This window comes from Cherax quadricarinatus, chromosome 53 (assembly GCF_038502225.1).
Source record: "Cherax quadricarinatus isolate ZL_2023a chromosome 53, ASM3850222v1, whole genome shotgun sequence".
Lineage (NCBI taxonomy): Eukaryota > Metazoa > Arthropoda > Malacostraca > Decapoda > Parastacidae > Cherax > Cherax quadricarinatus.
In genome coordinates, this window is record NC_091344.1 from 23027365 (window position 1) to 23041109 (window position 13745).

Genomic DNA, 13745 nt, shown 5'->3' on the forward strand with positions numbered 1-13745 from the left:
ATGTGGCATGTGAGGTCTTATTCTCTCTCATATATATGGCATGTGAGGTCTTGTGAGTAAAATAGGAAATTTTTCTTACATTTCTCATATTTTTTTGTTTATGGATAGACCTTTTTATTGAAATAATTTCTTGCTAATTTTTTAAATATATTTTTTTTTAGCTTTTTATTGTATAATCTTACATTCTATTTTATTTAATATGCTAACCTATTGTTATAATTTGTAGTGTTGAAGGTCAGTGATAGCTGGTCCTGGCTGTTGTCTGGCCTCTGGTGAGGACTGAGGGTTGAGTCAAGTGGTCCTGGCTGTTGTCTGGCCTCTGGTGAGGACTGGGGGTTGAGTCAAGTGGTCCTGGCTGTTGTCTGGCCTCTGGTGAGGACTGGGGGTTGAGTCAAGTGGTCCTGGCTGTTGTCTGGCCTCTGATGAGGACTGGGGGTTGAGTCAAGTGGTCCTGGCTGTTGTCTGGCCTCTGGTGAGGACTGGGGGTTGAGTCAAGTGGTCCTGGCTGTTGTCTGGCCTCTGGTGAGGACTGGGGGTTGAGTCAAGTGGCCCTGGCTGTTGTCTGGCCTCTGGTGAGGACTGGGGGTTGATTCAAGTGGTCCCGGCTGTTGTCTGGTCTCTGGTGAGGACTGAGGGGTTGAGTCAAGTGGTCTTGGCTGTTGTCTGTCTGGCCTCTGGAGACGACTGGGGGGTTGAGTCAAGTTTTCCTGGATGTTGTCTGGCCTCTGGTGAGGACTGGGGGGTTGACTCAAGTGGTCCTGGCTGTTGTCTGGCTCCGAAAGAGGATTGGGGGGTTTGAGTCAAGTGGTCCTGGCTGTTGTCTGGCCTCTGGAGAGGACTGGGGGGGTTGAGTCAAGTGATCCTGGCTGTTGTCTGGCCACCGGAGAGGACTAGAGGGTTGAGGCAAGTGGTCCTGACTGTTTGGCCTCTGAAGAGGACTAGGGAGTTGAGTCAAGTGGTCCTGGCTGTTGTCTAGCCTCTGGTGAGAACTTGGGGTTGAGTCAAGTGGTCATGGCTGTTGTCTGGCCTCTGGAGAGGACTAGAGGGTTGAGGCAAGTAGTCCTGGCTGTTGTTTGGCCTCTGGAGAGGACTAGGGAGTTGAGTCAAGTAGTCCTGGCTGTTGTCTGGCCTCTGGAGAGGACTGGGGGGTTGAGTCGAGTGGTCGTGGCTGTTGTCTAGCTTCTGGTGAGGACTCGGGGGTTAAGTCAAGTGGTCCTGGCTGTTGTCTGGCCTCTGGTGAGAACTGGGGATTAAGTCAAGTGGTCCTGGCTGTTGTCTGGCCTCTGGAGAGGACTGGGGGGGTTGAGTCAAGTGGTCCCGGCTGTTGTCTGGTCTCTGGTGAGGACTGAGGGGTTGAGTCAAGTGGTCCTGGCTGTTGTCTGTCTGGCCTCTGGAGACGACTGGGGGGTTGAGTCAAGTTTTCCTGGATGTTGTCTGGCTCCGAAAGAGGATTGGGGGGTTTGAGTCAAGTGGTCCTGGCTGTTGTCTGGTCTCTGGTGAGGACTGAGGGGTTGAGTCAAGTGGTCCTGGCTGTTGTCTGTCTGGCCTCTGGTGAGGACTGGGGGGTTGACTCAAGTGGTCCTGGCTGTTGTCTGGCTCCGAAAGAGGATTGGGGGGTTTGAGTCAAGTGGTCCTGGCTGTTGTCTGGCCTCTGGTGAGGACTGGGGGGTTGAGGTAAGTGGTTCTGGCTGTTGTCTGGCCTCTGGTGAGAACTGGGGGGTTGAGGCAAGTGGTCCTGGCTGTTGTCTGGCCTTTAGAGAGGACTGGGGGTGTTGAGTCTAGTGGTCCTGGTTGTTGTCTGGCCTCTGAAGGGGGACTGGAGTTGTGTCAAGTGGTGCTGTGTAAGTGGAGAAGTTGCCACTGTATTTTGCATTATCTTGTGAGTGATTAATGGAATACACTTGTCTGCTTTTCCTGGCCTGTGTCTAGTGTTTTTCCTCCTTTACTATCAGCACCATAAGTCCCGCTACGATCACTTCCACTGCCACACACTTGCAACACCACAATCACCACCTCAACCACCACCACAACCCACCATTGCAATCAAAACTTCTTCCATAACTATACGCCACCACCATCATCACCACCATTACCACCACAACTGCCACAATCACCACCATACGTCACCACCATCAGCACCAGCACCTCCATCACCACCATACTCCACCACCGCCTTACGCTACCATTACCACCACCATACGCCACCACCGCCATAAGCCACCACCACCACCATACGCCGCCACTACCACTGCCATACGCCACCACCGCCATACGCTATCACCACCACCATATGCCACCATCGCCGCCACTCGCCACCATCACCGCCATACGCCACCACACGCCACCACCACCGCCATGCGCTACCACCGCCACCACCACCATATGCTACCACCGCCGTACGCCATCCCCACCACCACCATACGCCACCACCACCACCATACGCCACCACCATCGCCATACGCTACCACCACCACTCCCACTCACGAATATCCTCACCACACAAAGCAGTCGTGACAGGGTGTCGTCACTGAGATACAGAGAGTGATAACACCAGCTCCGCCTCCCTCCACAACTTAAACAAACGACTTCATTGTACAGACCAAAACATTTCAAAATCTGAAGGTCACACCTGCCGGGGCACCACCCAGGTGTAAGTACCCTCAGATGTGTCCACCGCTGACCTCATCTTCCGCCACCAAACAACATATATGTATATCAACCATTCATAGAAAAAACACATTCAGACAACACACACACACAACATCATTCATTAAAACACACATTAGAATAAGAGGGAGAAATATAAGAAAGCATTTTTTTTATTCACAGATCTGTGAGTCACTCGGAACATATTTTACCTTGATGATGGTGAATGGCTCTTGTTTCAGGGAACTGGAGTTAGCTTTCTTTGTGATTATCCCTTATTACCTGCCAGGTGCTGAGTTACCCCTACGAGATTAGCGCTTTCCCATGAATAAATGCATTATTATTATTATTATTATTATTATTATTATTATTATTATTATTATTATTATTATTATTATTATCATTATTGATGTTATTATTATTATTATTATTTGTAAATAAATCTTTCCCTTACCCCCTTCGAAGGCATTCGTTAAAATCCAGAATCTGGATTACTCTCACGAACACAACATTGGAACCACGCCTTGTATTGACATTGACCTTTGACATCAGGTAGTGAATGATTGAGTGTTAGAAGAGCCTTGATAAATGAGGGTTAAAATGAAGAAGGGAGAGAAGGGAGGACGAAGAGATGGGAATAAGATGCAGGTAACAGGAAGTCTATAAAAAGGGTCTTTGTGGATGCAAACCTGATTTTTGGTCGCGAGGGTCGAGTCCCGGCTCGCTGATATGTGATATATACACAGTGTTTGTATCAGGAAGGTGATACATACACAGTGTATGTATCAGGAAGGTGATACATACACAGTGTTTGTATCAGGAAGGTGATACATACACAGTGTATGTATCAGGAAGGTGATACATACACAGTGCATCAGGAAGGTGATACATACACAGTGTATGTGTCAGGAAGGTGATACATACACAGTGTTTGTATCAGGAAGGTGATACATACACAGTGTTTGTATCAGGAAGGTGATACATACACAGTGTTTGTATCAGGAAGGTGATACATACACAGTGTTTGTATCAGGAAGGTGATACATACACAGTGTTTGTATCAGGAAGGTGATACATACACAGTGTATGTATCAGGAAGGTGATACATACACAGTGCATCAGGAAGGTGATACATACACAGTGTATGTATCAGGAAGGTGATACATACACAGTGTTTGTATCAGGAAGGTGATACATACACAGTGTATGTGTCAGGAAGGTGATACATACACAGTGTTTGTATCAGGAAGGTGATACATACACAGTGTATGTGTCAGGAAGGTGATACATACACAGTGTATCAGGAAGGTGATACATACACAATATATGAGTCAGGAAGATGAGTGGAGAATGAGCGTATTTAGTTATGGGTAGTGACAGCAGTCGGAGAGTTATTTCAGAGGTTTGATTACAATCTGTATAGGAGGAAGCACTGATCCTTGTGGCACCCCACTGGTGACCCTGATCCACGATGACATAATTTTTTCTAGTTGCTCTTCTCATCTTCCTTTCATGCCAAAAAACGGAAATAATCTTTCATCTAAGTCAAAATTATTCTCTTCCTACATTTTGAATTTTTTTCTCAATTATCTTTTCTGAAAGTTCTATTTATCCAAATATTACACTCCGCCCATTTAGTCTAGATAAAATCAGTCTCAGTAGAGGTTCACTTTGTAATGTTCTTAACTTCTAGCTGATTTGAAGTGGATAATAAAGTGTAAAATACTTACTTTTGTTTAAATGTAAATATACTGTTTTAATATATATATATATATATATATATATATATATATATATATATATATATATATATATATATATATATATATATATATATATATATATATATATATATATATATATATATATATATATATATATATATAATATATATATATATATATATATATATATATATATATATATATATATATATATATATATATATATATATATATATATATATATATATATACATACATATATACACTGAACACTGGGAAAAGTTATGAAATGGTGTGGACTCCCAAGTCCTCTGCTATTTTTTTTCCAGGTGCACCCAATTACTTCCATTTGTTTCACGTTGTTTTTTTTTTTTTTTTGTAAATATCACTGCTGAAAGGTAAATGGGTCAAGGACGTCACCAAGCAGTGACTAATTACGTATGGGAGGTGATCACACCTTGTGGTGGGGAAAACTCGGTAAAACAGAAGAACGATGGAGGTTAATGGTATACAGTGATGATAGGAAAAATAGACCTGTTTGTGACTTGATAAAACCCACCGTGTGGGCGAAACGTAGTCAATAAAGGACGGCATTATAGTGCATTTGTGCCTGATTTGCCAAACCAGAAAAACGTTTATTTTAATAGGAACACAAGCATGTCTCTTATTTTCTAGATATACTTGAGAGAAATCAGTAAATAAGAGCGAAACGTCGTGTACCTCTACAAATAAACAGTCTCGAGGGACTCACCACCTCCTACCAAACCCGAGGGACTGATCACCTCAAAACTACTCCTTCTACCGTCACCTGTGTTATAGTGGCCTGTGTTCGACTGAAGAAACGAAGATACACAAGTGTTGCCCATGTGTCTTATTCACCAAACTCTCTTCTCATTTTCTTTTCTAGTCAATATTCATCAGCTGCTGCCCCATTACAACAATCGCAACTCGTCTTGCGCCAGGCTGCTGGACACGGGAGCTGCCGAACACGCGTGTCTAGAAGCAGCTTACAGCTGGAAACTACTGGGAAGTGATCAGATTCGCTTGTATATACACTGCTCCTGGAAGAGCAATTATCAGTGGTCTAACCCTGGAAGCCACGGAAATTTGCATTCGACTGACGTAGCCCAGTGGTCACCCTCGATGCGCTGTGTAAGGTGGGGTAGAGGGTTCAGTTCTAACAAGGAGGATCGAGTCTTCATCGTTTCACACACACACTCGAGAGACACAGGTAAAGCTCAGGCAAACACCTTGAGAGAAGACGTTAGAGTTATGAAGTAATATCTGTGATAAGAGACTACTCGCACAATAGACTCTCCCTATGATAGATTGTCCTAGTAATAGACTAGATTATCGATAGACTAATAGACCGTACCAACAATAAGTTGTAGAACTGATAGTCTGTGTCAAAGTTAGACTGAGAGACAAAAATAACGGTAGACTATACTTCGATAGACTGTACTAGTAACATATAACTAGATATGAAAGATTTCCTGTTACAGAAAACAGAAGAGTGAAAGAGAACATGAAAATCAAGATTAGTAATAATAATAATAATAATAATAATAATAATAATAATTACTACTATTACTACTACTACTACTACTACTACTACTACTACTACTATACTACTACTACTACTACTACTACTACTACTACTACTACTACTACTACTACTACTACTACTACTACTATACTACTACTACTACTTCTACTACTATAATACTACTACTACTACTACTACTACTACTACTACTACTATACTACTACTACTTCTACTACTACTACTACTACTACTACTACTACTACTTCTACTACTATACTACTACTACTACTACTACTACTACTACTACTATACTACTACTACTACTTCTACTACTATACTACTACTACTACTACTACTACTACTACTACTACTATACTACTACTACTACTACTACTACTACTACTACTACTACTACTACTACTACTTCTACTACTACTACTACTACTATACTACTACTACTACTACTACTACTACTACTACTATACTACTACTACTTCTACTACTACTACTATACTACTACTACTACTACTACTACTACTACTACTACTATACTACTACTACTACTACTACTACTACTACTACTACTACTACTTCTACTACTACTACTACTACTATACTACTACTACTACTACTACTACTATACTACTACTACTACTACTACTACTACTACTACTATACTACTACTACTACTACTACTACTACTACTATTACTACTACTACTACTATACTACTACTACTACTACTACTACTACTATACTACTACTACTACTACTATACTACTACTACTACTATTAGTACTACTACTACTACTACTACTACTACTACTATACTACTACTACTACTACTACTACTACTATTACTATCATATAAACAAACAACAACAACAGTTGCTTTCAATTTCGAAAATTAAAATATTTATATTCCGAGAATATTCATAAAAAGTTTAAAATTGAATTAGAGCATTGAATGTTTGAGGACAAAAAGATGGCAGTGAAGCGTGTGTGTGTGTGTGTGTGTGTGTGTGTGTGTGTGTGTGTGTGATGTTTTTCCCAAGGACAGCATTGGAACACTGACCTTGCTGCCTTCCTGGATTGTGAATGAGGGAGGGGGAGGGATAATTTTTTAATGTATATATACATATATATATATATATATATATATATATATATATATATATATATATATATATATATATATATATATATATATATATATATATATATATATATATATATATATATGTATACATATATATATATATTAATAATAATAACAACAGTATATTAATAACTGCAATAATAATAATAATAATAATAATAATAATTATTATTATTATTATTATTATTATTATTATTATTATTATTATTATATTCAGGAAGAAGCTCTAAACCCGTAAGGGTGGGGGATCCCACAACTCCTCGATGAATGGAGGTTAACCAACTTTTGATCCGGTACTCTGGATCAAGAGCCCATCACCGGCATCAAAACCCGTCTCCTCGAAGAAAAAATAAAAACTGTGTAATGTAAAACTGTATAATACGAAACAGAATAAATCTATGTTTAGAGCAGTAATTTATTTTATATAAGAAATGATTCAGTTTAACGAAGCAAAAATTTTTTTATTTTTTTTGGGGGGTTAACGAGGGCTAACGAGGCGTGTCTCCCAGCAGACATATTACAAAAAAATATTACATCTCGTTATATAGTTTTGGGCAAATAATATCTGATAAGGGAAACTCAGAGAACAAATGATAGTAATAATAATGATAATAGTAATAATAATAATAATAATAATAATAATAATAATAATAATAATAATAATAATAATAATAATAATAATAATAATAATAATGAGATTAAGACACATGTGCAACGTCTGGGTATCTTTATTGTAGACGTTTCGCCATCCAGTGGCTTTATCAATACAAATTCTAGGACAAAACTTGAAAACAGTAGAACTATGTACAGAAGATGAGGTAATCAGTCCCTCAACCTAGGAGTAGGTGCGAAGAGCACCTACTCCTAGGTATTATATACCAGTCGGTATTATATACCATTCGTACACAACTTGTCAGACACTGCAACTTCATGGAATCTTAATTCTGAGGACATGTACATAACCTTCACGACTACGACAACTACTACTACAACTAACCCATCTCTTTGGGAAGGACCTACTTCCACTGGGGAATCCCGCCTACCAGTGAATATGCCCTCGTCTGCTACACCTGACGTTACTATATAAGCGCCAGGATCCTTTCTTCTGCTTCAGAATCTCCACGACTATGGTGCTCTTCGCACCTACTCCTAGGTTGAGGGACTGATTACCTCATCTTCTGTACATAGTTCTACTGTTTTCAAGTTTTGTCCTAGAATTTGTATTGATAAAGCCACTGGATGGCGAAACGTCTACAATAAAGATACCCAGATGTTGCACATGTGTCTTAATCTCATCTTGTCGGTATTATATACCATTCGTACACAATAATAATAATAATAATAATAATAATAATAATAATAATAATAATAATAATAATTAACAAAAATAATAAAAATGATAATAATAATATTACAACAATACTAATAATAAAAATACTATTATTACTGCTACTACTACTACTACTACTACTACTACTACTACTACTACTACTAAAAATAATAATATGTACAATCAGTTACCACCACCATCCATCCATCTACTCACCACAATCCACCATTAACATCAATTAACAAGAGTAAACACCAATACACACACACACATTGCAAAAACCTGTTGAAAATTGCATTACATACAAAAACTCGAGACAACGACAGTGTCCAGTACAGTGTAGTTAACGTGTGTGTGTGTGTGTGTGTGTGTGTGTGTGTGTGTGTGTGTGTGTGTGTGTGTGTGTGTGTGTGTGTGTGTGTGTGTGTGTGTGTGTGTGTGTGTGTGTGTTTGTGTGTGTGTGTGTGTGTGTGTTTGTGTGTGTGTGTGTGTGTGTGTTTGTGTGTGTGTTTGTGTGTGTGTGTGTGTGTGTGTTTGTGTGTGTGTGTGTGTGTGTGCGCCAGCGTAATACAGAGCTATAATCACTATTAATTACATGACAACGCCCTCTGAGTAGCGCTCTTGTCTGATTTCCATAATGCTGGCCAGCCAACCACACGTGTTTTTAAACCCGTATAAATATATATATATATATATATATATATGTATATATATATATATATATATATATATATATATATATATATATATATATATATATATATATATATATATATATATATATATATATATATATATATATATATATATATATATATATATATATATATATATATATATATATATATATATATATATATATATATATATATATATATATATATATATATATATATATATATATATATATATATATATATATATATATATATATATATATATATATATATATATATATATATATATATATATATATATATATATATATATATATATATATATATATATATATATATATATATATATATAATGTATATATATATATATATATATATATATATATATATATATATATATATATATATATATATATATATATATATATATATATATATATATATAATATATACATATATATATATATATATATATATATGTATGTATGTATTTATATATATACAGAAATGTGCATATAATTTATATTAACAAATTAAAAACCATGACATATAAATAGAAGAATAAAATTTAAAATAATAGCCTCTCCCTGGTGATGTAACCGGCCGGAAAGTTCTCATCTGGCTGGACTACGGTACAAGACTACCCGGGTGGGTGTATTGACAGGGCACAGATTTTTCTGTGTGTCTTCCTCTGTAGTTACATCTGTCTGTGTATAAGGATATTAAAATACTTGCTCTGATATCATATATGGGTAATGCTCCATGGTTAGTGCCACATTTGAAGAGTTAACTTCCTCTTTGAGGAAATGCTGTGTTTGGGGTTCAGTGCTCTCAAGGTTCACCTCAAGTGTACTATAGTAGTTTCTTTTTTCTTCTATGATACAGTGTGAGTGTTGAGCACATTATTACGCACTATTACACAGTATTACAAATTCATTAGACAAAGGTCAGTATAGATCGAAACGTTGTTTCATAATATATATAATGAAATTTAACGATCAAGACTGTCAATACTCCTAATACATTCTCTCTTTCAGTCACAGATGTGTCGAATACGACCGCTGCTGCTGCTGGTGGCGCTGGTGTATCTTCCATCATCTTCAGGTAAAAATAATTCAGAATCGTCCTTCAGGTGCTGTTAATGCGGGTAGTGGAGCACCGGAGTGGGTAGTGGAGCACCGGAGTGGGTATTGGAGCTCTGGAGTGGGTATTGGAGCACTGGAGTGGGTCTACTGTGTCATTGTTTTGGTTTAAACAGTTGTTGGGTTAAGGGCCGGGTGTTTTACACTGTGAGATAATGTATGTCGAGGGTCCTGCTAGAGCGACGATGTCCTGGTTCTGCTCTGTGGTGTCTTTCGTGGTTTTGATGGTCCCTTTCTGATTCATGTCATGGCGGTAGGGGATCTGTCCCCTTCTTGCTCACAGGAAAGAGTACTGTAGTTCCGAATAGGTAATTAAAGAAACACATACATACACACACACACACACACACACACACACACACACACACACACACACGTGCGGAGCCAGGAGCTGTGCCTCGACCAGTGCTTTACAATCATATGACACTGATCTTGGAGACACATGAATGTTTTTAGCACTTCTGAGGGAATCACGGAGTGTGGATTGTCAATGACTGTCCCATCAGATTCGCTCTGAGAATCAGAGTTCTGCTCTCCTGATTATTGAAAGTACGTACATATTTATCTGTTCCCGTTGCATGCATGAATATTTCATTGTGAAGGACGCAGTAGAAGTTTAGTACATTGTTTGCTCTAATAACAACATGGAAGGATGTGTGATCACTATAACTTAATAATATTGTTATTTCCTGTTGTGTCGTGGTGATGATGGCGGTGGTGATTGGTGACGGTGGTGGTGGTGACTGGTGGTGGTGGTGCCATATTTGAGGTCGCTCCGGAAATTTGGATGGTCACTGAAATCATCCTAGCTTGGACGCCCATACGTCCGAGGCTCAGTCAGCACTCTCACGTGGAAGACTCTGAAGAGTTCTACGAAGCTTCAACACAGACGAGCATAGTAATCAACAAGAGCTACATGATATCACCAATGGAACTCCACACGACTTCGACGGCTGTAAGAAACACCTCTAGGACTTGGGAAATATACGCCTCTTCCTCTCTAAATGTTGTAGGGACGTCAGGTGGCGAGGAGGAGAAGAATTTGGTACTGTCCCCGAGTGAGATAGATGAATCATCAAGCAAGACGGAAGTCAGGCTAGAAAACACCACGATCTATAATGTTAGTTCCTCGAAAAATCCGCAAATGATTGTGTATCGCGCTAGATCACCGCTGATGAAGCTGCTAGGGAATCCCAGCACCAGCAGACAGCTGTACACGCAGCTGGAAGCCAGCCAGGAGAGAGCAACAACAGGAGTTGAACGGGATGACGTATTTCCCCAGCCCAGAGGACAGGAAGAAGACGAGAACAGATTGACAGCCGCCGGGGCCATGTTCCTTAGCTGGGGTAAGACAGGAATGGTACCAGCACTGACCTCTAGCACCTCATTACCAAGTGCCTTCACATCTTTGGTTCTGCTAATGAGAATCCAGAATCCATCTTCCATTTTTTTTATTTATTTGGAATGTTAATGTATTTGCCTTTGTTTGTGAACATTATTTTGGAATGCTAATGTTCTTATAGTATATCACGTAATTCTGCCTGGTTTTGTTTCACTACGCCCGTCAGCATGTGAACCTGTCTACAATTAAATCACACACACACACACACACACACACACACACACACACACACACACACACACACACACACACACACACACACACACACCACTAACACTGCTAAATGAACTATTTTTGCCTTTCATTTACTAAATTTGCATACATCATGTATTTTGTTAAAATGTTTATTTGCCACATATATGAAGGGAGGGTGTTGAAAAGTCTTGGTCCCTATAAGCTTATTTGATTACTGTGTAACGAAGATAACTTTTTGCTTTGAATTACACTATGTGTTTTGAGTTTCACTATGTGTTTTGAGTATCATTGTATCGAAAATTACTTTGAATCTCTTTAGCCTTTCTCTAAGTCTATATACACATTAACCACTACAATAACAGCGTGATACACACTAACCACCACATTAACCAGATCAAACGCTAACCAAAACATTGACCACTTCATGCACACTAATATTTGCTACACCCACAGCACACACTCCCTCAGTCTAAAGGGATAAGAACAGTTTGGTATAACGTCTTCCGTGTATCAAGACGGGACATCGAGCCTCCACTACTCCTTGCCCAGAATCTCTCAGAATACTATACTGCCTCTCACATATCTGTCCTCGTGGTATAACTCTACCACTATCACACCTGATGAAAGACATACCTCTGTTTCTGGTTATAACCATACCGCTTTCATGCCATCCTACTTGTGGATATACCTGTATACTTGGTATAACAGTATCACTCTCACTGCAGCCCAGTGCTTCGGGGGTACGCTGACCATGGAGAAGACTGTGGGCATGGCGTTCAACGAGCCGTCACAGCCACTGCTCAGCAAGCAAGACGCAGCAGTGACTAACGAGTGCAACAGTGTCTGCAAAAACAATCCTCAGTGTAGCTCCTTTTCTGTAGGTAAGAGAGAGAGAGAGAGAGAGAGAGAGAGAGATAACTAATATCATTGTACCTATGTACCATTTGTGTACTCACCTATTTGTGGTTGCCTAGCTGCTGGCCCCGCCTATGTGTATGTGTGTGTGTGTGTGTGTGTGTGTGTGTGTGTGTGTGTACTCACCTATTTGTGGTTGCAGGGGTCGAGTCCTAGCTCCTGGCCCCGCCTCTTCACCGGTTGCTACTAGACCCTCTCTCTCCCCGCTCCATGAGCTTTATCAAACCTCGTCTTAAAACTGTGTATGGTTCCTGCCTCCACTACGTCATTTTCTAGGCTATTCCACTGCCTTACAACTCTATGACTGAAGAAATACTTCCTACTATCTCTCTGACTCATTTGTGTCTTCAACTTCCAATTGTGGCCTCTTGTTTCTGTGTCCCCTCCCTGGAACATCCTGTCCTTGTCCACCTTGTCTATTCCACGCAGTATTTTATATGTCGTTATCATGTCTCCCCTGACCCTCCTGTCCTCCAGTGTCGTCAGGCCGATTTCCCTTAATCTTTCTTCATAGGACATTCCCCTTAGCTCTGGAACTAACCTTGTTGCAAACCTTTGTACTTTCTCTAGTTTCTTGACGTGCTTTATCAAGTGCGGGTTCCAAACAGGTGCTGCATACTCCAGTATGGGCCTGACATACACGGTGTACAGTGTCTTGAATGATTCCTTACTAAGGTGTCGGAATGCTGTTCTCAGGTTTGCCAGGCGCCCATATGCTGCAGCAGTTATCTGATTGATGTGTGCTTCCGGAGACATGCTCGGTGTTATACTCACCCCAAGATCTTTCTCCTTGAGTGAGGTTTGCAGTCTTTGGCCACCTAGCCTATACTCTGTCTGTGGTCTTCTGTGCCCTTCCCCTATCTTCATGACTTTGCATTTGGCAGGATTAAATTCGAGAAGCCATTTGCTGGACCAGGTGTCCAGTCTGTCCAGGTCTCTTTGAAGTCCTGCCTGGTCCTCATCAGATTTAATTCTCCTCATTAACTTCACATCATCTGCAAACAGGGACA

General features: G+C 39.8%; 1 protein-coding gene across 1 annotated transcript in view; it reads left to right on the forward strand.

Annotated features, from left to right (window-relative positions):
• The window catches only part of LOC128692213 (uncharacterized), an 85675-nt gene that overhangs the window by 35238 nt on the left and 36692 nt on the right, over window positions 1-13745 (forward strand). The window contains exons 2-3 of the mRNA XM_070096262.1: window positions 10119-10185; window positions 12546-12701. Of these exons, the coding sequence (XP_069952363.1) occupies window positions 10119-10185; window positions 12546-12701 (223 nt within the window). The remainder of the gene's footprint in view (window positions 1-10118; window positions 10186-12545; window positions 12702-13745) is intronic.